Source organism: Phyllopteryx taeniolatus, chromosome 23 (genome assembly GCF_024500385.1).
Source record: "Phyllopteryx taeniolatus isolate TA_2022b chromosome 23, UOR_Ptae_1.2, whole genome shotgun sequence".
Lineage (NCBI taxonomy): Eukaryota > Metazoa > Chordata > Actinopteri > Syngnathiformes > Syngnathidae > Phyllopteryx > Phyllopteryx taeniolatus.
Window position 1 is genome coordinate 2,133,003 of NC_084524.1, and position 26,848 is coordinate 2,159,850.

The 26,848-nt window shown below is 47.4% G+C and overlaps 5 protein-coding genes across 11 annotated transcripts in view; 2 read left to right on the top strand and 3 right to left on the bottom strand.

Annotated features, from left to right (window-relative positions):
- Positions 1-114: 114 nt before the first annotated feature.
- stk26 (serine/threonine protein kinase 26) lies at positions 115-7,873 on the bottom strand. Its single transcript, XM_061763003.1, has 11 exons — positions 7,625-7,873; positions 4,571-4,639; positions 3,839-4,000; positions 3,715-3,771; positions 2,982-3,090; positions 2,748-2,905; positions 2,485-2,670; positions 1,711-1,853; positions 1,436-1,607; positions 1,245-1,363; positions 115-694 (listed from the first exon to the last, which is right to left on the bottom strand). The coding sequence occupies exons 1-11, from the start codon at positions 7,643-7,645 to the stop codon at positions 679-681; spliced, it is 1,212 nt and encodes a 403-aa protein (XP_061618987.1). The 5' UTR covers positions 7,646-7,873; the 3' UTR covers positions 115-678.
- Positions 7,874-8,040: 167 nt separating this feature from the next.
- zgc:77880 (zf-DHHC domain-containing protein) lies at positions 8,041-11,189 on the top strand. Of its 2 annotated transcripts, XM_061763010.1 has the most exons (9): positions 8,302-8,461; positions 9,030-9,118; positions 9,197-9,270; positions 9,333-9,445; positions 9,663-9,724; positions 9,818-9,926; positions 10,005-10,077; positions 10,162-10,309; positions 10,374-11,189. In XM_061763010.1, the coding sequence occupies exons 1-9, from the start codon at positions 8,337-8,339 to the stop codon at positions 10,463-10,465; spliced, it is 885 nt and encodes a 294-aa protein (XP_061618994.1). In that variant the 5' UTR covers positions 8,302-8,336; the 3' UTR covers positions 10,466-11,189. The 2 variants fall into 2 exon arrangements, with proteins under 2 accessions (XP_061618993.1, XP_061618994.1); XM_061763009.1 differs by having other exon boundaries at positions 8,041-8,461; positions 10,162-11,189.
- A 27-nt stretch (positions 11,190-11,216) lies between these two features.
- On the bottom strand, positions 11,217-19,683 carry tbc1d19 (TBC1 domain family, member 19). 4 transcript variants are annotated; one of them, XM_061762996.1, is made up of 21 exons: positions 18,839-19,683; positions 18,691-18,763; positions 18,563-18,608; positions 17,716-17,794; positions 17,520-17,594; positions 17,344-17,407; positions 16,353-16,399; positions 16,171-16,281; positions 16,023-16,095; positions 15,661-15,699; positions 15,486-15,598; positions 14,161-14,235; positions 14,033-14,095; positions 13,844-13,928; positions 13,734-13,778; positions 13,049-13,081; positions 12,870-12,979; positions 12,705-12,796; positions 11,890-12,005; positions 11,727-11,797; positions 11,217-11,418 (listed from the first exon to the last, which is right to left on the bottom strand). In XM_061762996.1, the coding sequence occupies exons 1-21, from the start codon at positions 18,932-18,934 to the stop codon at positions 11,350-11,352; spliced, it is 1,575 nt and encodes a 524-aa protein (XP_061618980.1). In that variant the 5' UTR covers positions 18,935-19,683; the 3' UTR covers positions 11,217-11,349. The 4 variants fall into 4 exon arrangements, 1 of the variants encoding a protein (XP_061618980.1); XR_009786682.1 differs by lacking the exon at positions 12,705-12,796 and having other exon boundaries at positions 11,351-11,418; positions 13,054-13,081; XR_009786681.1 differs by having other exon boundaries at positions 11,351-11,418; positions 12,705-12,979; positions 13,054-13,081.
- An 85-nt stretch (positions 19,684-19,768) lies between these two features.
- On the top strand, positions 19,769-22,942 carry cckar (cholecystokinin A receptor). 2 transcript variants are annotated; one of them, XM_061762987.1, is made up of 6 exons: positions 19,769-20,036; positions 20,198-20,449; positions 20,789-21,050; positions 21,122-21,249; positions 21,363-21,624; positions 21,767-22,942. In XM_061762987.1, exons 1-6 carry the CDS (start codon positions 19,907-19,909, stop codon positions 22,428-22,430), a joined length of 1,698 nt encoding a protein of 565 aa, XP_061618971.1. In that variant the 5' UTR covers positions 19,769-19,906; the 3' UTR covers positions 22,431-22,942. The 2 variants fall into 2 exon arrangements, with proteins under 2 accessions (XP_061618971.1, XP_061618972.1); XM_061762988.1 differs by having other exon boundaries at positions 19,773-20,036; positions 21,363-22,283.
- rbpjb (recombination signal binding protein for immunoglobulin kappa J region b) overlaps positions 22,876-26,848 on the bottom strand; it is a 39,498-nt gene continuing 35,525 nt past the window's right edge. For both annotated transcript variants that reach the window (XM_061762990.1, XM_061762991.1), the window contains one exon: positions 22,876-26,381. In XM_061762990.1, the coding sequence (XP_061618974.1) occupies positions 26,069-26,381 (313 nt within the window). In that variant the 3' untranslated portion in view covers positions 22,876-26,068. The remainder of the gene's footprint in view (positions 26,382-26,848) is intronic.

Below are 26,848 nucleotides of genomic sequence, written 5' to 3' on the forward strand. Positions count from 1 at the left end.
CAAAAATCTTTTGTTGTCAAATCATTCCAGGTGAAAAAATTGCTCATACAAATATTTTTGAAAATATGTCTCGGCATTATTTTCAACGATGCACGAAAATGGACATAGACAACATTTTAATCAAGCTTAAATATTTATTCATAAAACTCTACGTCCCGCTAAAGAGGAAAACATTTTCCTAAAAATAGTACGTTCCCGCTGTGTAAGCCTCATAACATCCCTTATCATATACATACAAAAATAATATACACAATGACCAAGTTTATAAGTGTCTTTGGTTCAAACTGTCAGTAACACTTGACTAAGTCCTCTTATGTGGACTTGATTTTGCTTTGTTGGTAAATGAGGATGCTGCTGCTCTTTTTCGAGTGTTACTGAGGACAACAAAACAATAAGAGGAATATTGCCATATCATCTTCGCCAAGTGCTACTGAGCAAATATTTGCGTTTACAAAATAAACAAAAGGTAAAGCGGTGCTGCTGGATTAGAACAAGAGGACCACAGCGCCACAAAGCATCGCAACTTCTTTGTCCAGCAGCAGTCAAGGAAATGACGTGCGTGCGTGTGTGCGTGCGTGTGCGTGTGTGTGGAGACGTTGCACAGCAGATCTCCGATTTGAAAGCGCGGCCACGCTGAGACACAGTCTCTCGTCGCCGCGTCCGCTCCCCCGTCTATCCTCAGCTGGCGTTGAACCTGAGGGCGGCATTTGAAGACGTTCAAAATGCAGGAAAACCACAAGCTCCCTTTGTCACGGCGGTATCGCGTCCTGAAAAGTTTGACAAAATAATTCCCGCCGGCTTCGCTGATCGACACGATATCGGGTGGACGCGTTTGTCATAAGACGACGCAGGAAAAAGTCTCAAGGACCGTGCCTGAAACCGAACAGGAAGTCGGCCGTTTTGGTTCGAAGCAGCCAAATGATCATCCATCCTTGACGCCGCGCTCAAGTTCAACGGCAAAGGCAATACGAGTCTCGCGTCTTCCGGCCGAGGCTCATTTGGCTGCTTCGAACCAAAACAGCCGACTTCCTGGCACGGTCCTTGAGACTTTTTCCTGCGTCGTCTTATGACAAACGCGTCCACCCGATATCGTGTCGATCAGCGAAGCCGGCGGGAATTATTTTGTCAAACTTTTCAGGACGTGATACCGAGCGACAAAATAGATTTTCCTCAGGATACACACACGGGCAAGAACGAGACGAGTTTTCGGCCATGATGATAAGACGACCAAAAAAACGGCGTACCTGGCGATAATGCGTGTCACCATGCGGTCCGTGATGCCCGGGCACACGTCCTCGGCCAATCCGATGTTACGTTCCAGCTCTTCGATGGCCAATCGCTTCTCAATGTGCTGCTGCTTCATCTGCACGACGGCACACGCTTGGACAACGTCTTCCCTGTGTATGTGCGCGCGCGTGCGTGTGTGTGTACAAACCTCGGTGAAGACGGGCGAGATGACGGCGGCGAGACTGGAGGACGCGCTGACATCGGCGCGCCCGTCGCTCCTCAGCTGTCCGTTGATGTGCGGCCGCTCGTCCGTCTTCCGCTTGCGGACGGTGGTGAAGCTCCACTCGGGGGACTCCTCGTCCTTCTTGTCGCCGGACTCGCTGAACACGCGCGCACAAGTCAAACAAAGTCGGCGCGTGCGCCAGTCAGCTGCGGCCAAAGAAGAAACATTGAAGAAAAAAAAAAAATAAATAAATAAGTTACCCGTCGGAGTCGTCGGGGCTGCTGTCGCCGTGCCCTTGCTCGCGCCTCCTGCGGTATCGGTCGATCAGCTCGCTGAGGTAGGACGTCTTCTTACAGTGTTTGACGATGAACTTGTGCTTGAGCAACTCCTTGGCGGTGGGACGCTGACGGACGGAAATCAGACGGTCAGTCGCAGCGCACGCGCGAGACAAGCGTCCGTCCGTGCGTTTTCTATCGGTAAATTTCCACCTCAAACGACGAGCAACTGACGAAACCGCCTGAAAACATATTTTGCTCTCCGAGGACCCGTCGTGATCGACATTAAATGCACAACTGCACAGTACTTCAGAATTGAATCAAAGAAAGCTGAAAGCCCCTGCAATATGATTGACGTCATTCATTCTTTCACGTGCCACTAGAGGGAGCTCGCGTACTACACTTCGAGAATGACTGGTCTAACCCATGGGTCAATTTGGCTTAGGCCATCCATTTTCAATCGCGCTTGTCCTCATTAGAGTCGCAGGTGAGCTGGAGCCTCTCCCAGCTGACTTTGGAGGGAGAGGCGGGGTACACCCTGGACCGGTCGCCAGCAAATCGCACGATAAGATCGACAAAAAAGCTTTCACACCTATGGACAATTTAGGGTCTCCAATGAAGTTACAATTTTGGGTGTTTTTGGTATGTGGGAGTACCTGGAGAAAACCCACGCAGGAGGCCCTGAGCCGAGATTCGAACACCGTGTGGGAGCTAACCGCTAGGCCACCGTGCTGCCGCTACATTTGGCGAGCGTCTTACGAAGGCGGGGTCCTTGTTGAGGCAGGCTTCGGTGAACTCTTTGAAGCTCTTGGAGAAGTCGCCCGTCAGCGTCGGGGGCGGCGACTTGGGGATGAGGAAGAGCACCCTCATGGGATGCATTTCCGAATTGGGGGGCTCCCCCTTGGCCAGCTCGATGGCGGTGATGCCCAGCGACCAAATGTCCGCCTGGCGGGGGAGCAAATCATGCCGTGAACGCACAAATTTTAAAAAAAAACGCTCGCTTCCAAAATGTTTCCGCTTACCTTGAAGTCGTACGCGGACTGCTGGATGACCTCGGGCGCCATCCAGAACGGCGTCCCCACGAAGGTCTCCCGCTTGATCTGCGTGTCCGTCAGCTGACCGGCCACGCCGAAGTCGGCCAGCTTCACCTGGCCGTGCTCCGACAGAAGCACGTTGGCGGCTGGGGCGGATGGACGCACGTCCGTTATAGCGAGGCGAGGCGCCACCTTTTCCAAAACCCGAGTCGAACGGCGCACCTTTGATGTCTCTGTGGATCTTCTTCTCCGAGTGAAGGTAGTCCAGACCCTTCAGGATCTCCTTCAGCATGGTGGCGATTTGGGACTCGTCGAACGGACCCGCACGAAGCTGCACGCGCACAATGAAAGGTGACCGCAACCATTTTTCACGGCGACAAAAAAAAAAGGCAAAACAAAAGACTTCAACTTCAACTCGCCGTAATTTCTCGACCGACTCAAACCAACATTTCAACCATGAGAAAATTCCCAAATTACTGTGGAAATGTTAAATTTCACCTTTTCTCTTACACCCTTTGAAGAATTCAACATTTTCCATGGGGAAATTATCTCATGAATAGAACTTGAAACAATTACGCTCTAATTCACATTTTCTCAACCGATTCCAAAATTTCAATAATGTTTACTTTCCCAAATGTAGTCATTTTTGAACAATGCTGCATTTCCGTTGAAAAAAAACCCAACAAATTCCAACAGCTTTCGGAAGAATTCCCTAATCAATGGTCAAATTGTAGACATTCATCTCAAATTTTCCACTGATTCAAACCAACCCAACTTCAACATGTTTAACATTCCAACCCAATTTTAGTTCTTCAATAATTCTGCATTCTCTATGAAAAAAGATACAATATTTCTGCTCTTTAGCATTCACGTCAAGAAATCGCCTCCAGAAATGTTGCTCTTTTAGAAGTTTCTGAAACAATCCAAATAAGTGCGTCCCACTAAAGTCACTCACCAAGTCGAGTGCAGAACCTCCGCCAAGGTACTCCATGATGATCCACAGTTTGCTGCCCTGAAAGACGTCCGTGATGATGCAGCAAGCGCTCCAAAATGTCGGACGGCGAATGCTGCGTTCTCACCTTGAGGTAGGAGCCGTAGTACTTGGTGATGTAGGGACTGTCGCACTGGCTCAGCACCGTGATCTCCTGCTGGATGTCCTCGATTTCGTCCTCGGCCTCCTCCAGGTCGATGATCTTGATGGCCACCACGTTCAGCGAGCGGTTGTCGATGCCTTTGAACACCTGCGGGAGAGCCGCCGTTCAGCATTACCAAATTAACTACACCACTTTTTTTTTTTTTTTGGAAGAATTCAACATTTTCCATGTAGAATTCTTCTAATTATTGTAAGGAAGTGAAAAAAAAAAAATCACCTCAGTCACAATTGAAACAAATTCAAAAAAGCATTCCAAAGCTTCCTCGTTTTCTTTCTGAAGAATTCAAAATTTTCCAGAAGAAAATTCTCAACCCAATGAAGAAATCTGGCAACCTCAACTTCAATATTTCTCAACTTTGTTTACTCTTCCAAACAGGAGGAAACTCTCCAATTAAAAAAATAAACGGATTCAAACCAACATTCCGAAAATGCCTACTTTTCCTAAAGAATTGCACATTTTCAAAAGGCAACTTTCCCAAAGTCAGCGCGATATTAAACAAACACAGCTCGAATTCACTATTTCTCAACCCATTCAAATATCAAAATGAGGAAAATCTTTTTTTTTTTTTTAAATCCACAAATTCCCAAATCAATGAAGACATTTCACAAATTCACCTCAAGTTCAACATTTCTCAAGAGAGGCGCAGAAAGAGCTCACCTCTCCGAAGGATCCTTTGCCGATGCGGTCCAGTTTGGTGAACAATTCTTCCGGATCGATCTGCGAACTCTGACAGAGGAAAACACATTCAAGTCACGTCATTGGATGCTCTGGTAGCGCTTGACCAGATCCGTCGCTAAGTTCACGTTGGGTGATGAATGCAGCGTGGGATCATGGGACTTTGCAATTACGTGAACATGTAGCACAATTCAGGATTGTCCATCTGTCAGCTAGCATATGTGGCTCAAAGCAGCTCGCTATGCCCCTCCCCCCCCTACAAAAAAAATAAAATGGCCGACTTCCGGTGTCTTCATGTTGCGAAATTGAACTAACTTCAGGGCGGAATTTTCCAAAAATACAAAATTAAAATCCAGTTTGGAGTTGACCACACTTCTGAGTTGAGTGCTTATATGGGCAACGTCTTGACCTGTATATAAAACATATACTTAAAATAAGTAATTTACATTTTTTGGTGCACGCAAACGTTGTCAAATAGAAGGTGGGCCTCGAGCGTGTTTTTGGCAAGGTGTGAGGGTGCGAGAGGCGAGGAGCCTCCGCGGCCACGCTCGACTTTCCGCACGACTAAAAAAAGGAAGCGGAACGACACGCAGCGGCCGTGGCAGGCGCCACCGCCACCGCGACACGCAATGATCGTGCCACGCCCTCCCAGCGCCACCACGACGGCAACACGCAGCGGCCCCCCCGGGCGCCACCGCAACCGCAACACGCGGCGGCCGTGCCACGCCCTCCCGCCGCCACGACCGCACGCCGCCGGGCTCGGATGACGTAGAACGCCAAGAAAGCAGCCGTTCATAGTGGACGTATTCGGCAACAACCGCGCCTGGAATTCTGGGAAACGCAACAAAATGAAGGCAAACGTTTCCTTCGCCCGTTCTGAAATAGTGACGAAAATGATTATTTTTCTTGTCAGCCAGTTTGACACAATTGCCGTTTTCAAACTTGAACACAGGGCTCAAGTTTGATCAATTTGATTGTTTAATTCAACTTTGTCCAGGTGATTCTTTGAAGCGCCGCAGTTCAAAGCGTGTCCTCTCTCGGCCTGCGGCTACCCAATAGTTTTAGAATCGAGCATTTTACCGATTCATTGGATAAAAACTGATTGCTCAGGGTTAGACACGATATATAGCATGTGCATGTAAGGTGCAGCTATTTTTTTTTGTTGACTTGGGGGCAGCGTATGGGTTTAAAGGACGGGGCCCGGCCCGGCCTGGTGAGTGACGTGGGCGTCAGCCAATAGGAGCAAAGAGTTGACTGGCCGTTAACTGGATAACCTTTTAGCCAGTCTGTATGGTCCTTTTGGAACATTTTAAATTTGCCAAGCTTCGAAGCAAAGATTTTGCGTCAACCTTTTTTCGGAATGGAGATATTCAAGTTATGCTCCTCGCTGATGTGCACGGCGGCATATCAAAACATTACAATCGAAGAAAGAATGATGTGCAGAATAGTGCAGTGCGTGTATGCAAGTTCCTGCGTTGGCAAAGCACCCTGAACACAACTGTGTTCCTTGCAGTAGCAAGCGTGTGACGTATGTTACTCTGATGTCTCCGAGTGTGCTTTAAGCCGTTTATTGATAGCCCAGTTGGAAGTTATTGTCAAAACAAACACACACAAAAGAATTACACACACTACATATTTAAAGATAAGACATTGTTCCTTTTTAGACACATCAGCATGTTAATGCTAGCACTCAATGGAAAACCACTATTGACCAGCTAAGAAAAAACATTTGCATTACACAGAACAGGAGGGATTTAACTTCAAACACAAATGCTGCTCTAACACTAACGGACAGGAAATTTAACAACACTCAAGGACATTTATTCTTCCTAATCTGTGAAAAAAAAAAAACGAATTATATTAATTAAGTTTGCCACTTTCTTCCAGTCTTTTTGTCTTAATGTATGTGTATCTCCAAGTTTAGCCTGGGTAGTTACCGTTTAGAGTCTTTGCCACGTGCATCCAAGGGCGCACTTCAGGTGCATTTTTTAAGGGTAGTGGTGTTTTAAATAATACTCAACTGTTTTTGGAATATTTACTATTAATCTAGGCAATTGTAGCTAAATATATGATGCGTCAGTTACTCGTGTTTTATTATTATTATTTATTTTTTTGCAATTTGCGGCCGGTCTGGGACGGTACTTCCGTAATTTATTAAGGATCATGTTTACATACGTTTTGACTGAAGCGACATTTTCCCAACAGGAAGTGCAAAATGACACATCACTGCACACGTACTCAGTGGATTGCTCACAGATGCAAACAAACAAGGTGAAACGTTCACCAAGTTTAGGAAATACGAGGAAGTGGGGGAAAAAAAAAATGTGATCAACATTAGACCCAAACCCGAGCGTGCAGCAGTCAATAATTTCTATTTCTCTAAAACATCATCATCATCTGCCGCACTTAGCGTTGCATTCAAAGACCAAGCAGCGACTGCACCCAGGCAGGTTACACAGGTCGACACACCTGGGAGCCTCCCAACGTACAGCCCCAAAAATAAATAATACAAAAATATATATAAATAAAAAAGTTCCCCGATCACAGCATTCAGTCATGGATTAAGGCTACGAAATGTGAGAAATTCACTATTTAGTGGAATGGTTCATGGAGAATAACAAAGTGGTATAAAAGGATGACTTAATAGTACATCCAATATGTACTGTGTATAAAACTTGATATGCATAATATGTACGCATAGTAATAGTTCTAATGCACATTGAAACGTGAAAGCTGTTAAAATCTTGTGACAATTCCCATCCAATCTTCTTGTACAGCAACAAACAGGCAAACAGTCGCAAGGAGGTACCCCAAGGCACCGTGTTGGGGCCTGGTGACTTTTCTATATATATATTTATTTATTTGTTTATTTTGCTCTACGTGTGTACGTCGCAAGCTTGATTTGAAGATTATGTTATAGTTGTGGCGTGCCGAACTGGCTTTGAAAAAGTGGCCGACTGTTGCACAATTGCCACCACAACTCTTGAGCAACAGGTTTAGTTGGCTTTAGTTAGCCTGGTCCACCTTCGTGCTTACCTGCATGCCGGGAACCTCCATAGTGACTTTTTAAGCGAGAACGCCCTCCTCCCGCTCCTCCAGGTCGCTTTTGCCCTTGAATGGTCGCTTGGGAGCTCGACGCAGGGCAAAACAAAACTCCCCCCCAGCAAAAGAGTGACTTCCAGCCGACGAAAAAGTGAAAATACCGGGAGAAGAGCGGGCCAGCGTCCTGTAAGAGAAAGTTGAGCAAACCACTGAAGAGAAGCTTGTTGCTCGGTGGGCGGAAGAAGGCGGAGCTAACAACCTTAAGCAGTTTTGGTGACGTTCGAACGTTACTAGTGTTTAAAATAGATTTGCTGTCAGATAAAAAGGTGTATGATACCCTACATGGTCTGTTATTTTTAGTTGTATTAGTTTTCATTGCATTTCTTTGTTTTGGTCCTTTTCTTCCGACGATGACGTCATCCCGAAGTGTAACGTAGCCTCCCTTAGCGCGTTGGCCCGTTGCTGCGATACGTTAGCGCGTCCGCCATATTGGATAGGGCAACTCTGCCCCAAATCCGCCACACACACACACACGTTAACATTGGTAAATTGTTTAAAATATTTGACATGCATCGTTTTCATAAGCATTGATTGTTACGCAGTCTGTTTTTTTTTTTAAACGCATTTTTTATTTTCGCCTTCGTGACTTCTTCCACCACTGACGTCATCCGGAATCGGACCACGCAGGGGCGGAGCTTAGCCGAAGATGGCGTCGCTGCGCTGCCGGCGGGACCCGTGCGGCGTCGTCTGTGTTTTTTTGACGTACTTTAGCGTGTTCTACGCGGACTACGTGGTGGTGCAGTACGTCCTCATACCCGCGTACTCGGGCAGGTAGGTGGCGCACTATGTCGGGGGCAATGCGACGCTAGTGACGTCACGGGCTCCGCTTGTCGTTCTCCAGTCAGGTGAGTGACGTACGTACGTGACGTCACTGTTCGGTTTTAATACGTCATTCGGTGTCTTCTCAGCCGTTGGTTCTAAAGGTTTTGACACCAAGTCTCACCTACACAAAAAAACCTTCGCGCAAGTACCGACAACCATTAACATAGTTGTATAGTAGGCCTAAGTGTTAATAAAAAAAGTACATTAAATATTGCAAGTCACTAACATGTAGTTTCAACATTATCAATTGTTTAAATACTGAAAAGTATTTTATTAAAAAGTTAATACAACTGTACTCGGGGATTGAATCTTTTGCGTACTGCTTGACAGAACCCACGTAACACTCGTGGCACTCGTACCACACTTTGAGAATGACTGTTCAGAGCTGTGTAGGAAAGCAACAAAGTACAAATACTTAGTTACTGTACTCAAGTAGAAACATTATGCTTTTATAAAAACCGAGCGTGAGGACTTTAGCCACCGCTGCTTCTAAGTGCCGTGTGCCGCCTTCCGACAGCGTGTGGTGTAGCCTGCACGGGTCCGCCTTCAACGTCATCCTGCTGCTCCTGCTCGCCTGCTACTGCAAGGCGGTCTTCTCGGACCCCGGTGAGTGACGTAACGGCGCTTCGGCGCCGCAAGCGCGTGTTCCCGCACCCGCTCAGTGCGCGTGGCATTCGCTTTCAGGTGTGGTGCCGCTCCCTGACACGGCGCTCGACTTCTCCGACCTCCGCTCGCAGTCGTCGCGGATGAGCGACCGGGTAACTGTGAAGCGGCGACGTCGTGTTTGCGTTTCCTGTGCGCTGATGTGTGTGTGGTGCAGGGTTGCGAGGGCTGGACGGTGTGCAGCCGCTGTGAAACCTACAGACCCCCGCGGGCGCATCACTGCCGCGTGTGCCAACGATGTATACGCCGCATGGACCATCACTGCCCCTGGTGAGACCAGTTAGCCGCAGCGACGCAAACCGAACGGCCGTGTCGGGCCAAAATTAGCCCTTTTCAAATCTGCTTTTTAGTTTTTAGTTTTTTTTAAAAAAATAAATTACAACATAAGACAAAGATGACTTTCAAACAACCGAACCAAAGTGGCGGATGAACTGAACCGCCGCACTTTCCCGTCCTCATGCGTGCGTGGGCGTTTTTTCTCTCAAAGGATCAATAACTGCGTCGGAGAGCTGAACCAGAAGTATTTCATTCAGTTCCTCTTCTACACGGGTGAGCACCCACGCGCCCGCACGCCGCCATGCCCAACAGGACGTGCATCCCGTGAGGCATGTGATATATATATTTCCCCCCAACCTTGGGCAGGCGTGGCCAGCGTGTACGCCACGCTGCTGGTGGTGTCGGCCTGGGTGTGGCACATCCGGACTGAGAGGGACGGCGAGGCGGAGGACGCGCCCGGCAAGCACCTGATCGTGTGAGTCCCATTCCGAGCCGAGACCTGGCGGCGGCGGCAACTCGGCGTTTCTGACATGTGCGCGTGTGTGTTCTCCAGCGCTCACTTCATCATCCTGCTGGTGGAGTCTGTGCTCTTTGGCGTCTTCACTCTGATCATCTTTTACGATCAGGTAGTGGAGCTCGTGGAAATATTCCAGTGAACCGTCGCCTATTTGTTTGTTGTCCAAAGAACGTCAATCTTCTGTCCTCGCCAGTTGGCGTCCATCATCGCCGACGAGACGCCCATCGAGCAGATGAGGAACCGTCTGATGATGAAGGAACCAGGCTCCCCGTCGTCTTCGCCGCCGCACCACGCCACGCGCAAGCCCAAACTGGCGCTACTGCGGGAGGTTTTCGGGCGAGGTGAGATCCCGCCCGCGCCTGGCCCGCCAGCTCTCAATTTCTGCCGTTCCTCTCCTCCCATCAGGTTCCGTGTTCTGCTGGCTCCTCCCGCTGCACTCGGGCGGCCCGTCGGTGGGCGGCGTCGCCTACTCGGCCCTGCCGGACTATGACGTCTGACCTCGGGAGTTCTCGGCGGACGCGTTCTACGCTCCCCGACTCCCAGGATTCTTTGCAAACTCGTTTACTGAACTGTCGGCATGAAGCCGCCTCGCACTGAAAACACACACACTGAGATTCCTTTTTAAAATGTTTGTTTGTTTTTGCATTTTATTTATTTATTTATGTTTTTGGATTTTGTAGGTCTTACTGACGAACTGTTGACACACAGTCTAATTGACACATGGTGGAAATCTCGGGTCAGTTTTGCTTCGGCCATGAAGCATTTTCGATAGCACTTAAAGTCAATTTCCACCTTAAATGACAAACAATACCAGTGTTGAAAAACAATCTCTCTCTCTATTATTCCCCCCCCCTTGACATATGGTCTAACCCATGGGAATTGTACCAGCAACCACCCATCCATTTTCTGTAGCATTTGTCCTAATTAGGATCACAAGTGAGCGGTTTTATTTGTTTGCTACCTTTTTTTGTGGTTCAATGGAACGTTACTGACTGTTGCACGCAGTACTGTGTGAAGCTTATTATGATTATTTTTTTAAAACGTTAAAAAGGGATTGTTGATGATTTCTTCTTCAATGCTGCTAACAGTGGGAATGTTTGTCAATATGTGATCACAGTGGCCACATCCACTTTTTATACAGATGAGGCAAGAGGACCTTACAAATTTTAAATTGGATTTTCTACATTTTATCAACCAATAAAAATCCTTATTTGTGCGGTTTTCAGTCTTGTTTCCCAACTTGTTGAGTAGTTTGATCATTTTTATTATTTCCTTCAGTGGCACGAATTAAATACTTTTGAGACTCACTACTCGAGGATACACGTCAACAAATAAAGAGTCGAGTGACATTTACTTGCTTCTTGCGAGCTGGGACGCTTGGCTAGGTGGCAAACAGGAAGATCTGGATGAGCGGCATGACTTTGAGGGTTGAAAGATCAGCAAGGACAGCCTGCAGTGGACCACATGACGAAAAGGTTACTTCATGTGGCTCCTGTATAGTTTTCTGTACATGGAGTAAACATGCTTCCTAAAAAAAAAAAATACTTAAAATGCCTTAAATCTAAAACCCTAAAAATCCCTAAGCTTTTTTAGTAGAGGAAGAGAAAAAGAAAAAAAAAAAAAAGTGAGCAACTTGACTCAGCAGAAATGACATCAAGCTTGTGTGTCATTTTTCCAATGTTTTAAGACCGAATGGATTACGTCACTCAAACCAATTGAACAACAAGCCGTGCGTGTGATCGGTGCAGCGGAGTCTACCTCAGCTGAAGCCAGACACGTCACTTCCATCAGGTTCTCGGCCCGAAAGGCGAAGATGGCGGCTGCCAGGACTGGAAGGGGTTCATATCAGTCACGAAAAAAATAAATACGTTAATACATTTAAAAGAAAAAGAGGCTGCTAAACGCTGAGAACAAACGTTACCTGCTATCGGCTCCAGTGTGTCGTAGCCCAGGATTCGGTCCCAAAGAAAAAGCAGTTGGTCGGTGCAAAGATACCCCGAAAATGCTCGGACCATCCACTTAAATGCGATCCGCAACCTGCAGAGAGAGAAAAAAAACAAAAACATTTACAAAAAATCTTTTTTTTTTAAAGTGGCTGAACGCAATGTTTTTGTAGTGAGACGATGAGCCACAAGGTGGCAGCACTACAGAGTCCGGTATTGTGTCTGGAAGTCAGGTTCAAACCCGAAAAAATTTTTTGCTGTAGCGCTTTATTGAGTTATAACATTAAGTAAATGGTGAATGGATTTATTGTAAATAAAATATTAGAAAAATTGTACATAAAATATTTCTTATTAAATGGTTGAATAATTATGATTAACTGAATGCAAAAAGTTTGAAAATGAATCATTGTCTAATAAACAATTTAAAAAATGTTAACTATAAAAAGCAGGGCTTTTTTCCTCATTAAAATAACACATTTTACATGTCTGGTATTTTCTTTAACCTCATCGACCAATGTATCCCTTTTTAAAAGTCTGCAAATTGTGCAGGTAGCGTAAATGTTCACCTCAGTTGATGAGCAACCATGAGCATTAAAGTGCTGGAACTGAACCTTGATCATTCCCTATTCTTGACACACGGTCTAACCAACCCATTGGTCGACTTTGCTTAGACCAATTCCTAAAGCGCTTGTAGCTACTAAATTAAAATTCTACCTCAAATGATGAACATCTTGGTGCACAGCAGTATTGAAAACCAACTTCCTCCCCGACACTTGGGCTAACCCAGACTTACGGCTGAGCTCCGATCTGTCGAAGGTGGTAGAAGAGCTGCGGCAGGTGCGTTTGCAGGAGCCGCTCGAAAAGCAGACACAGAGACACGATGCCCTGCGGCGGAGGGAGAGGGCCGAACGTGAAGTGTCCCCGACGGTGGCGCGAGGCGACCGCGGAGCGTTCTTACCGAGCGCGCCGAAGAGACGGAGTGCAGTCGGAAGAAGTAGCGAGTGTACATCTCCCGGAAGACGCTGTACAGCTTGGACGGCTCGTTGTACAGGAAGCACAGCGGCGCCACTGGAAGATGCGCCGGCGTGGTTTAAGAGTTTCCATCTCGGTCAAGTGCGCGACGGCCGTTTGACTCACCGTACATTGAGAAGCCGTGGAACGGGACCACACCTGTTCCAAAACGACAGGACTGTCAGATACACCATAGTGTGAAATTAAACAACCACGTACATCCTTTGTTTGCTGGCGATTTCTGAAAATGTGTCACAGATCCATTCTGTGATAAAGCGCTGCCTCCACGAGTGAAAATGCTAGCGAACCTGCATGGCTGCTGGCTTAATGGACGGCGGGGCATATGGTTAAATCAGCCAACGGTGGCATTTGCTGCCTGGCTGAGGAGATCAACATCTGCTGAGGAGGGTCACCAGAGTCTTCAATAAGACCACGAATGTCACTAGATTTATCAAGACGGTCGCTCGAGGGGACGGGAAAATTGCAAAGCTGGGTAGCCGCCCGCTCGTTGCAACGTCCTAGCTCCACCGCGTGCCGTCAAGGTGACGAGCGCGCGCCACTCGTGCAGGTCACACAACACTAACAAACTGCGATCTAAATGTAGCGGCAGCACAGCCGTGCTCTGTCTGCTCGCTGAGCGCTGAAGTCAGGGGTCGCTTGTCTCGTGTGGATACTTGGGAAATGGTTTAAACTGTGAAATAAAATGTCTCCTTTAAAATGCCACTGAATAATGTAAAAATCTAGCACAGCTGACAATTGATATTCACTTTGAGAAAGGCGCAGGCCTGCGAAAGCCAAGATGGGGTCTCACCGTTGGGAGGATAAACAACAGCGCAGTCCTCATCTCCTTCTTTCCCTGTGAGACACACACTTAGGACACAAGTGCGCCACACGTGCACGAAGGCGTGTGCGTGCGTTCACCTCGGACGTAGGATTTGGGTGGAGTGGCGCTGTTGTACTTGAAGTGTTCCAAGACGGCGGCATCCCGGGAGAAGCACAGCAACACCTGCAGGGGGACGGATTGGTCATGACCGGATCTTGTCGAGTTCCTCGGCGAGGTTGCGGTAACCCGACCTTGTCGAGGGGGCGACGCGAGAGAAAACTGCGTACCTGGTAGAGGAAGTCTTCGAAGACAAAGTAGTAGTCGTCGTTACTGGCCGCCAGCTTCACATCCTGCAGGCCGAAAAGAGGACAAAGCACGTCACTCTTCCGGCGAGGCGCCGGGGAGGTTTGCTTACCTTGTAGATAAGGTTGTCCACCAGCAGGTCGTGTTGGAGGACTCCCGCCTTCAGCTGCTCGTAATGCATCACATCCTAAAAAGGAGCAGATAAAGTGCATCAAATAATCAGGCCACACTGGAAAAAAGTGGGGCCATGTGTGCGCATGTAAACAATAAGGGATGTGGCTCCACACAGAAAGCCACAAGTGGTCTGTGTGTCCACTCTTCCTGCAGCTGAAGGAAAGCTGGGAATTTGCTCTTAAGTGCAGGTATGGCTGACTCCAGCTCCCAGGTAGCAGACAAAGCCGCTACATTTTCATCGTGACAAAACCACACATTCCGTCGGCCTTGTCGCGTGCTTTTTTGGGGAGGAGGTGGCGCCGTCTCGTTCAAGTGAGGTCAGCAATATACTGCCAGGCGAACGGCCAATCCGGCAGCATCTTCAACTTGCCAAAGCCGAGCCCAGAGTTTCGGGGGGGAAAAAAGGAAATATTTCACTGCTGGATGCAGCACTTCTACTACTCCACTTCTTACCTTTCAATTAGCGTACGGATCTGTCATAAAAGATTGACTTGGTTGTTTAATTTCACACCGACTTGGGTGGGCTGGCCCCCGACACCAAACAATTCAAGTCCCTTTGACTTCATCCGGGAGAAGACGACGACGTGTTTGAACGTCGCTTGCGCTTTGCTGTCGCAGCCGAGCACCTGCCATTTCCGACAACGCGCCTCCACTCGGCGGCGATAAAACTGTCCGGCAGCGAGAGTTGCGAGATGATGGATCCGTGCTGCGGAAGTGCGGAGAACAAAACGGAGCACTACAGTGGACGTTTGGCTCCGCTTTGGAGGTGAATACAGTACAAGAATCATCTATTTAAATAAATCGACGCACTTGGGATAAAAATGTGAGACACTCTCCAGACTCTCCTGCCAGCATCCATCTTGCAGTTTTATTTCCTGGTTTACATAACACTTTGGCACACGGGAGACATTGTGCACATTCTGTTTGGACTGAAAGTAGTAGAACTTGGCTCAGGTGGTCGACTCCCAACTCAAAAGGTTGTGGGTTCAATCTTCGGCGCCTGTGACCATGTCCAGTAGGTGAGTGAGGAGACGGCGTTTAAGCGCTTTAAGTACTTTGAAGGTAGATCAGCAACAAGTGAAAGCACATTTGCCACGTAAACATCCAATCGGCACAGCTGGAGGATCGCACTGTGTTAGATCGTGCACTTGCGGGGCCAAATGGCCAAAAAAGGAGCTATCACTGAATCAAAATAAAAGCCTTTTGGGAATCACCACAGCTGCTTTAGAACAAACACAGATGGTGTGCGCATTGGTTTCCAACCTGCGACTGGTTGACAGAATTCAGGATGAGGGCCCAGAGGTCCGCCCGGAGCCCGGTGGGGCAGCCCCGCCGGCTGTACTGCTGCGCCGCCGCGCTGTCCTGCTCCGCGAGCACTGCGGAGACGCGGGAGGATGAGAGGCTGCGAAACGAGAAGCAAGCGACCGAGCGCTCTTACCTTTCTTTCCGATGTCAACATAGTCGTTTTCGAACAAATCTGCAAAGTAGTCAAATGCGCGTTAGTATTCAGGGGGATACAGAAATAGCGAGAACCCGAAACTCCAGTAATCCCTTGCTTGATCACGGTTCACTTATTGCGGAGGATTTTTTATTTTATAGGTCAGTGTAGTGCAGTTAAGGATACGTGCGTTAGGATACAAAGAAGGTGGAAAGCCAGCCTTTAAACAAGCCACAGTTTTTTTTATGAAATACTGTGACTTAAAAAACACGTACGTCACGGTGACACTGTAATTGATACAAAATAAAATAACATTGATGAATGAAATGAAATATGAGCTGTGCTAATTAAAGGGTCAGTGCCTGGGTGGATGTGCGCGTTGTCGTCAATGCCCAGCTGTCCGGCGCTGAGGCTCAGCTCCGCGTAAGCTCCTCTCTGGGAGAGAAAAAGCCATGAAAAACACGAACCAGGACGCAGCGGTGAAGTGTCGACATTGCCCACCCCCCCTACCAGCTGTGTGACGTCCTTGACGTCCAGGGGGACCCGGATGAGGCCCCAGTGGCTCTCGGCGCCGATGTCCTCGCCGCTGCCGTGGTTGGGGCTGCGCAGGGCGACGACCACCTGCGCGCAAGCCACGCGATGAAGGTGCGTCGCACGGAAAAAGCGGCAGCGACCGCGCGACGTGCACTCACCTCCAGGAAGTCTTTGGGGGCGTAGACGGGCCTGAAGCGACTCAAGTCTGCAAGTGCACAAACTCTAATTTGACAGGTAATTTTGACAGTTAACATAATGCACAGTACTGTACGAGAGAATTGCACGTTGTTTATTTAAAACAACCAAACAACTTTGCCTTAGAAAAGCTCCTGCTAGCTTAATGCTAACACATAATGGATTGACGGGCTAACGATTAGCATGCATAGTCGCTGTGTTATAACGCCATAAACAATGGACATTAAAACAGGCAGACAGACTCACAGGCAAATTTTGTTTTCATTTGAGATAAACGACCAATATTATTGCACATTACTGAGTCACTGACAGCACACTGATGAATTATTTACATTCTATTTAATTATGTTATTACTCTATGTTTGTAGGGATCATAATATTATGCAGCGCTACTATTTTCCTGATAAAAAAACAAACATTTTTTTTTTTTTTAGGGAAGTTGGAACTGCTTAATGACACTTTCATTCATTTCAAAGGGGAGAGATGATTTGAGATACAAGTACTGTGAGTAACATTTAAGTGCAAATGATCACAGCGGTACCATCTGGGCCTCAGGTAAACCCTGCATATTTATCAATGATAATTGAGACGGTGCGTTTTAAACTCTGCCAGTGCCATCGTGCAGCGCGACTTCAACAAGCAGAACAGGAAGACGGCGGCACGCTGGAACTTTCCGTCCGGCCGGTAAAGTGCGCTGTCATCCTCGGGAGGCCCACGTCACCACTTGGACAGAAGGAAGGGGTTCGACAGGGTCTGGACAGCTTCTATATCTGCCGTGTTTATAGCCCTCCGTCCTAAATGTTTTTAAACAAAGCTGTGCTGGGATAGACCAAGTACAAGCTCGTGCAAGCTCTCCGATAAAAGCTGCATCGACAATACAATAACGTCGTATCTGACGGAATGTAAAGCATCAATAAAACAATGTATGGTGAGGGATGTTTAAAAAAACAATACCTGGTTCATCCGTGCCCATCTCGTTCCATTTGTTGCTTAGCTCCTGTTGCTCGGCCGCTGGCCTCTGTGGCGCAAACACGACAAAGTCACACAATGGTTACGCACGCACACCCGCACGAGCTGACTGCTTGCTAGTTTTTTTCCCCCCCTTTCTTCTACCGCTGTGTGTATTTTACCATTCGGGCCAAAGGCACTGCCAGCTCGGTGCTCATGCTGTTCAGACTTTTCAAGATGCGCCTTTCCCAGCTGGCCTGTGACACACACACACACACACACACACACACACACACACACACACACACACACACGCGTTACAACAGACTGAAGGTCAGAAGTCACAGAAGTGGCAGCAGGAGTAAGTCAGAGGCTAACCTGGGCCTTGCGCATGTAGGCCAAGGGCTCTTTTAGGTGCTCTGGGGGGGGCGCCGGGAGGCTCGGTGGCAGCCCACCGCTGGAAATAAAGGCAAATGACTTTATTTCTTCGACGCCCCAAAAAGTCAAAGCCGTCGTCTTTTTCTTTCCAAACGGGTGGGTGGTCATGACTGATGCGTCCTTGGCGCAAAATAAACCTCATTGAAGCTCATCTAAACAGCTGCAAGTGCATGCGGGGGGCTGAGTGATGGAGGGAGGGTTGGGATGGGGGGGCAGTTGAGTGTTTTCATCTGGAGAAAAGATGAGAGCTGCTCGTTTCGCAGCAGCCTCCGTAACTGACATAACGGGATATTGGAAGCATTTTGAAAGGACATCTCTCCCCAACAAACTGGACAAAAAAATGTGCAATTAATTAAAACCATTTTCATATCTCACAACTAAGCTGTTATCAGTATTTTAAGTAATATTTTTCGGCTGTGAATCCAAAGTCAGGAGAATGTTTTCATCCTTATAATCTCCCTAACAGTGCAGAAAATACCTACTGCACATGTGAGATTGGGACTCAAATAGAGTAGTTAGTTTTGACATGCATTTTCTTATTGTTGCAAAGGCATGACCCAATTTTTTACAACTTCAGAATTTTTGTTTAAACCATTAAATTTACATGTTCAAAGTGCCTTTCATAATACCTTAAGAAATTAAGGATGAATGTTACAACTGCACGTACAACAAGTCAAATTGAATACATTCGCACAAACTAAGTTAGGTCATGGTACTGAGCTTTTCTTTTTAGGAAAGGGAAACAATAGTTTGTCTTCCTTTTGGGAAAGTGCAACATTCTACTTACACGTGTAATTCTCGATGCACTGCATTCTGGAGCTTCCTTTCCCAGCCTGTCGAAAACGCAACAACAAACAACAACAACAACAACAAAATAACACGTGTGCTGCTTTTTGTAATCTAGCAATGTCGCACCTGAGCTTCTGAGGAAACCGCGCACGTCCTCCTTGAGAGAGTCCAGTTGGATCTCCGGTTGATGTAAACAATCCTGGAATCGTTTCGAAAGAGAATGCGAATGTTTGTTTGTTTGGGGTTAGCCGGACGCTAATGCTAGCATACTCACTCTGGCTTGCCGCTCCATTTGAGCGTGCAAATGGCTTCTCTTCAGGCGTCGGACAAGCTGAGTAATAGTCAGCGACAACTCGGTGTCTTTGTCCATGTTTCTGTCACGCAGCCGCGACGCGTTTGAGGACGAAAAATGTTTGAATGGCGAAGAGAGATTTTAATTCGGCCCGAACTAAAAGCTGCGTCTGCTACGGCGAGGCCACTGGGACAAACCTAACAATTCGGCATACAGCACAGACGTGCTGTGGAGTCATTTGAAAAAGACATTTGCTTCAAGGTCCAATTTAATAATCACACCGACTATTAACGATATGAGATTATATACAATCTTATTTTCTTACTTGAATTTTGCACAATAGAGGGTGGACAAAACGTAGGTTTACACTTTTTAAATTAACTTAAAGATGGTATAAGAAAAAGGAAGTGAAGGCAGGAGGAAAAATCAACATAAGGAAACAAGGAACTATGTAAGGAAGAGGGATAGGATGGAACCACACAAGGAAAAGGAAAAAAGGGTGAAAGGTAGGAAAGAAACAAGGATGTATGGATGGGAGGAAAAAGGAAAAGGAGGACAGACGCATAGATGAAATTAGGAACTGAACAGGTAAGACAAGGACGACCAAGACAACAAACATTTAAAACCCTACCTAAAAACCTTAACCCATGCTAGAAACTCTTCTTTGAATTGATGACACTAAATTGTTTAATAAATGTCAGTCACAAATAAATGCACAATAAAATAAAAAGCAAAAAAAAAAAAAAACTTTTGTCTGACCCTGAAGTGTAAATACATCGCCACGTGACGTCACGAGTCCCGAATGACGTTGCGGGGGGCGGCCGTCTGTGATGCGCCGGAGTGTCACTAAGTGATGACGTCAAGAAAGCCGACTGGTGACAGGGACAGACCCTTGAGGGGCCACTCCAAGCCAGAAGAGAGTCCAGAGCAGACCGAAGCGCAAGTGCAGCCAGCCAGCCAGCCAGCCAGCCAGCACGGTAGTGGGGGGGGGGGCGGGGGGGAAGACTCCAAAGAAACTCATACAAATCACACATTCCCCCTCTCCGCACCATGGACGCCTTCACCTTGCGCGAAATGCTCAACTCGACGGAAATGAGCAGGTTTTTGTGCAACTTGGGCGTCAGCAACTTGTCGGGTTGTGAGCCTGCGAGAATCGTTCGACCGGACGTGAGCGTGAAAGGTATCGACTATTTGTCTGCTTGCTTCCAATTATTGCCCTTTGAACTTGGAATGGACGGGTTCGCTGCGTAATTGCGCATTACGCACGCTGGAATTCAAAGCGTCTGTTCTGCACGTACGCGTCATTTTGAGTGTTCTTCTTGTGGCGTCCCACTCACGTAGATTTCGACAACGCCGTGCGTGTCTTCCTGTACTGCGTCATCTTCCTCGTCAGCGTGGTGGGCAACGGTCTCATCGTCGCCGTGCTGTCTCGGAACCGGCGCATGCGCACCGTCACCAACCTCTTCTTGCTCTCCCTGGCCGTGAGCGACCTGATGGTCGCACTGGTGTGCATCCCCTTCACCCTCATCTCCAACCTCATGCGGACCTTCATCTTCAGCAACGGCACATGCAAGATGGTCATGTACTTTATGGGTACGGTGCCGTGGAATGAATGCCTCCTTACAGTACTGACATTTCCTTGGGGCGTACAGAACCAAACATTGTACTGAGCAGCCGCCCTTACGCCTTGGCACGTGCAACCTTTTTGGCAGAAATTGTCTTCAACTTCTAACGCTACCCTCTGCAAGCCATTTGTAAGGTTCAACTTTCAGGCGTCAAACTGGTTAAGTCCTTAGCGATACCATCTGCAACCCGTTTAGGCAGCAAACAAATTAAGCGCCTAATGCCCAAACAGTAACAGGGACGCATCCTCTAATGCCACATTGAATGGTTTTCCTGGAACCCTAAATTCAAATGTTCTTTTTGTCCCAGGGGTCTCTGTGAGTGTTTCCACCTACAACATGGTGGCCATCGCGCTAGAACGCTACAGCGCCATCTGCAGACCTCTGAGCTCCAAGACGTGGCAGACCAAGTCGCACGCGCTGAAGGTCATCAGTGCCACCTGGCTGACGTCCTTGTCTCTGATGCTGCCCTACATCGCTTCCAGCTCCCTGAAGCCATTTAATCGCCGCGACAACACCGTCGGCTACATGTGCCGCATGATGTGGCAGAACCAAAACCTCCTGGCATACTGGTACGCTGAAAACGAGGCCAAAGATAGACAGCATGGATGTGAGCTGGATTTCAGGCCTTTGTCACTTGCAGGTATACGTCCTTGTTGCTGCTGCTCTTCTTCCTGCCCGGTGCCGTGATACTGACCGCCTATGGACTCATCTCTGTGGAGCTCTACAAGGGCATCAGGTTCGAGCTGTCCAACAGGACATCAGCCAAAGGTACAGCAATCTGCGACCCATTCAGGGAGGGAACTGGTTAAGCCCCTAACGCTACCATCTGCAACCTGTTTAGGCAACTGGCACAGTCTTCTGACATTCTCGTCTATTTGCAGACAGACCAGCCAGCTTTAGCAGCCTTCGAACAAGCGACAGCGATGGCTGCTACCTTCATTTAAAAAAGCGATTCACCGCACATGGGAAAGGCAATGCCGGCAATGCTGCCACCACGGTGGGCCGCTTGGGCATCCGAAGCAACACCGCCAACCTGCTGGCCAAGAAGCGAGTGGTCCGCATGCTCCTGGTCATCGTCTGCCTGTTCTTCGTGTGCTGGACCCCCATCTTCGTAGTCAACGCGTGGCAGGCTTATGACCCGCGGTTGGTACACCGTCTGACGGGCGCGCCCATCTCCTTCATTCACCTCCTGTCGTACACGTCCACCTGCGTCAACCCCATCATCTACTGCTTCATGAACAAGCGGTTCCGCCAGGGAATGGTGACCACCTTCTCGTCCTTGCAGCTCAAGGCGCGCACCATGGACCTTTGGAACCAGATCATCGAGGCGAAATGGTACGAGGGGCCCGAGGAGAGCGCTCTGCACAGGCGCCAAGAGAGGCGGCGGCAGAAGCGCCACCAAAAGCATCAGGAGAAGCGCCAGCAAAGGCTGGCGCGGCGCCACGTGCCGTTCCCCCAGCAACTCGTCAAGGAGAGCGTTCAGGAGAGTCCCCAGCAGATCCCCGAACCGATGCCCGAGCCGAACAATGAGAACTCAATTGAGGAGATCGGCGATTCGTTCGTGGAGCTGTACATCCCTCCGTACCCTGAGCAGCAAGTCGAGCAGAACCCGGACCAGAACGCCGAGCAAAACCAAAGTCAAGGGGCTCTCGGCACCCTCACCTCGTACATCAGCTTCACCAGCATTCGCTCGCTGCTACCGCCGGAATTGGTCTGAAGTGGATTTCGGTGAACTCGTGGGCTGCCACATTTGCACTCTTGACTGTGGAAAAATGGTTCCTTCATCAGTCAACATGTACTTCAAGGCAGGAAAGTCTTCAAAAAACATTGTGCAGCACCAAAGTAGCTTTAGAAGCTCCACAGGCCACAATATTCTCCAGCATAGTCCTTCTATATACACACACTACACATGTACTACCATAGGGACCAATGAAAAGGGATGGTACTAAAAGGCCTTGATTTACAAAGCAACATTCTTACTTGAATATCAAAAATTGTTTCCGATATCTTTGAAGCCAAAAAGCAAATAGATGGGATTTTCCAAGCTGTATGATGGCTGAAACAGACTCACAAATCACAAGCTAGTGTTTATTCTCAGACCTCAGTCTTATCTTTATGTTAGTGGGATGTAAACACCTGCGCCTTGGAAACATTCCCAGTATTGCCCAGCAGACTTCCACGGACTCAATCTGCAAACGGGGAGAATGAGGTCATTTCACCTGTACAGAACATTTATTGATGCTGTGTGTGCCTATTTTTCAAAAATGGCTAGTAACTTTGAGATGATTGAATCTAGACCACAAAAGAAGTTCCAGTTTGATTGTGACCCGGTTCTTGGGTGGAAATATTTTTCATTACGCTTCTGCTGACCCATTAAAAAACAAACATACAAAGTTAGACTTTATTACTTTTTGTTTATTCTGTTTTATGCCATTTCCCCCCTTTTTTTTTTTTTTTTCAATGACATACAGATTTCAGAATGATCCAGAGCCGTGATATGTACAAAAACAAAGACTATGCTATTCCCCCAAAAATTTTAATGAAATACAAAATACTCACCCCCTTGTTTTTGATGCTATTGCTAAATGTTAAACAGTACAGGTTTCTACCCTTTGAGCACTGAGTATACTACCACAATGACCAGTACTAGAATAACACAGATACAGTAAGTGAGCGAAGGATAGTGACAGTGATATTAAATAAGGGGTGTAAATAGTGAGAGAGAGAAAAAAAGTTTGCACTTCTAAATTGTCTTAAAGGTCCCATGCCATCAAAATCATAATAAAAAAATGGTTTTAAGTTTGACATTTATGCTGTTTGTCGATTGAATACAAAAGGCAATAAACGAGATAAGGCTTGCAAAACGACCGGATGAGATGTCTCTGTTTGTGATTTAGATGGTTACTAATTATTCAAGTACCTGCCCACTTGGTGGTTGGTACCCACCCGCTCAACACAGCTGAACGGCAACATGGCATTTCTGGGTTCTAAGCGAGCGAGTCTCAGCCGCTCCCAAGCCATACAAACACAAGTCTATAAAGTGTACATGTTGGTTTACAACAAAATGTATGATGCCACTGTTGATAAAACAGTAAAGTTTGCATTCATTGTCTCCAAAATGTGCATGAGCGATATACGTTGCGTGCAGACTCACTTCAAGTGAATTGGAGTGGAGGACGAGCATAACCTCAAAATACTAATACTAATATTATTAGTGGGCCAACAATCCAACGCTTGCTGAATTGTGCTCCGGAACGATGGATCCCACATCGAAGAGATCCAAACGCAACGTCGCTAGGAACGCTTTGCTGCCACAAGACGCCATATCATCACCAAGGACCGATCAGAGCAAAGCTAGTTTACATATCAAATAATGGGAAATCCGGCCTTCTCAATTGCCTGGCGTAAAAGACCAACGAGAATGGCCTGATAAAGGGCATCCTGGGCATTCCCAACCCAAATGATCAGGCACACCTGATAAAAGGACATCAAAGATTTTGACAACAAAAACAAAACAATGATGGCATGGGACCTTTGAGTATGGCTTAGCGAGATTTTTATTTCTTTATTTTAAATGTTATGTTTAAAGCTGCCTCTCACTGTGCAGTGCATGAAAAAGACCTACATGATCAGACATTTGGCATTTGTAAGAGCTTACATACATTGTTCGGCTCTCATTATAACCGTTAAAAAAACAAAAGCTGCTTCCAGAAGAGAGGGGGGGAAAAAAAGGGATAATGATAAGAAGGCATGTAACATGTTTTTGCAGCCCTCCGTGAAGTCCCTTTAAACACAGAAAGGCTCACAGTTCGAGCCCGGTGCACTCGTCGGAAAAGGCGCGAGACGAGGAGGAAGATGAGGGTCGACATGTAAACAAAACCCAAAAATATCACCGGAGGCGGAGGAGGGCCGGACCTGGCTGCTAAAGGGTATTTGTGTCGCTACACTCTGCTTCGTTGCTCGACAAATCCACACATTTACCGATGATCACGATAACAATGACAAAAATCCCAGGCCCACCGAGGCAGCACAGGCAATAATGCACTTTTTTGACATGAGGGGGAAACTTTGTACCAATAATTTAAAATATTAAAATATCAAACATTACATGACAAACAGGCAGATGAGGGTGGCATAACTTAATTTGTGGTTGCCTTTTTTGTTTTTTTTTGTTCCAAACTTATTGGCGCACTTCATTCAGCACACATTCAACTTTACAGTCGTATGGTAAGGTCACACATATTGCCTGCTTTATCTTCCTTTTGGACTATTTGGAGAGTCAATGGAGTGTGTCCAACTCAATATTTCTTTTCAACGACACGCACACACGCACGCGGAATATACTGGCTGGTGAAGTCGTAGTGCTCATGAGCTGTACAATATTGCTGTTAGGAAAGCTTGAACAACACAAAGAAGGCCTTGATATGCTCCGTGAGTGCAACCACTTGATTTAGAAAAACGAAGGCTCTCGTGTGACAGTACCGGCGGAGAAACTGGACATAAAGGTGAGCAGAAGCGTTTTTTTTTTTTTTTTTTTTTTTTTTTTTTTGTCACTGAACTTGTCAGTAAGGCCACATTGAATTGAAAAAGTGTCTTTTTTGTTGCTCTCACTTGGAAGACGTGTCCACGTGATCCACGGACACACATATGGACTTTATACACACACAGTTCTCTTGCACAGGACTAAGGCTCTCACGCTCTTTCTTTCCAGACTTGTATGAGTCTGTTCTTTTTATTTTTTTTTGTCCGTGAAGAAAGAAAAAAAAAAAAAAAAAAAGAGCTCCAGTGATGAGTGGGAATCCAAAGCGGAGACATGGCGCACGTATTGCAGGCAAGGCAGAGGCGTTGCTTAAAGCTTTTCTTTTAAAGACTTCATAAAAACCAAGGAGAATAAAAAATAGGCCCTCTGAGGTGGTTCCCCTGACACATGCACACGCACACACACACACACACACGCGCGTGCACACACACTTTTAGATTCTCCCCCCTCCAACAGAAGAAAGAGGGAAAGTAAGGGCAGGGGTTTGGGGGGGGGGCACAAGTTCATAGGAGGAATACAAACTATTTGGTAACAAAAGTGTACAATATGTTTTATATAAAAAAGGTATGGAGAAAAGTGTACCTTTACTAAAGCTTATACAAGATCCTTGGTCCAGAAAAAAAAAAACTACGTTAACGTCACGTTTGTGTGTCCCTCTGCGTCCTCACGCCGCCTCCGACAAAAACACATCCCCAAAGCACAGCTAATGCAGGAGGAATACTTGGGATTGGGAAGCATTTGGAGGGCAGTGCAAAATGGGAACGGGAACAGGAACCTGTACCGGGAAGCGGCGACATTCCCGAACACCAGGACCGGATCCCGGCGGGGGGTGAGGAGACCACGTTCTGCCCTGTCCTGTCACGAGGGCAGCTTTGTGACATCACTCCTTCAGATTTACCCCGCGTTTCTTCCTTTGTTCCGAACATTTATTTCGTTACGTCATTCCCATATTATCCATAACTGAAACACAGAACTTTTTTTGTGTATTTTGTTGAAGTATTCCAAATTGTTCTCTACCTGGCGGTATCCTAGCTCGTGGATTGAGCGTTAGGAGACCACGGCGGCGGCAGCTGACGAGGACGTTACGCCCGTTCCGGGACCGTAGACGCCGGCTCCCGCCTCCGGGGGGCCGCTGTTGCTCAGCAGGCCCGAGTTGCTGGCCCGCAGGATGGCGCCGGCGGCGTTGCAGTGCGGCCGCGGCCCGGGCTCCGGCGTGTAGGTGAAGGTCAGTGAGGTGGAGTAGATGAGGCCGTCGTTCCTTACCAGCGTGACGGGCACCTGGACGGGCTGCCGCACCCAGCGCCAGCCTTCGCGGAAGGCAGAGATGTCGGGCACTACGCACAGCATGCTCTCCGCACACCTGCGGACAGGAAAATTATTTCTTTTTCTGGGATGCACCGATACCATTTTTTTTTACAGGTACAGTGGTGCCTGCTATCAATCCGTTCCAACTTCCCTCCCACCAAAAAACTAATTGTTTGTAATGCACGCTATAATAGTACACATACAGTAAGAAGAATTAAACAAAGTAAAGAAAAGACCAATTCTTGTCACATTTCAGACTTCAAATCTCACTTTGTGCTGCTCAATGTGCTGTGGCCACCTGGGGGCAGTACAATAAAGACATACTGTACATGGAACTGGTGTCAGCTCCTCAGTAAGCAGCAGTGACGCAAGTCATTCTTCACGGAGGATATAGAATGCCTGTGAGCCTACATGTGTTGCTCCACAGTTTGCGCTCAAATATCCATCGCTTAAAGGATTATAACACTTCAACACCAGTGCTAGTCATGAGCCCATCGATGGCATTTCCCGTTATGTGTTGGC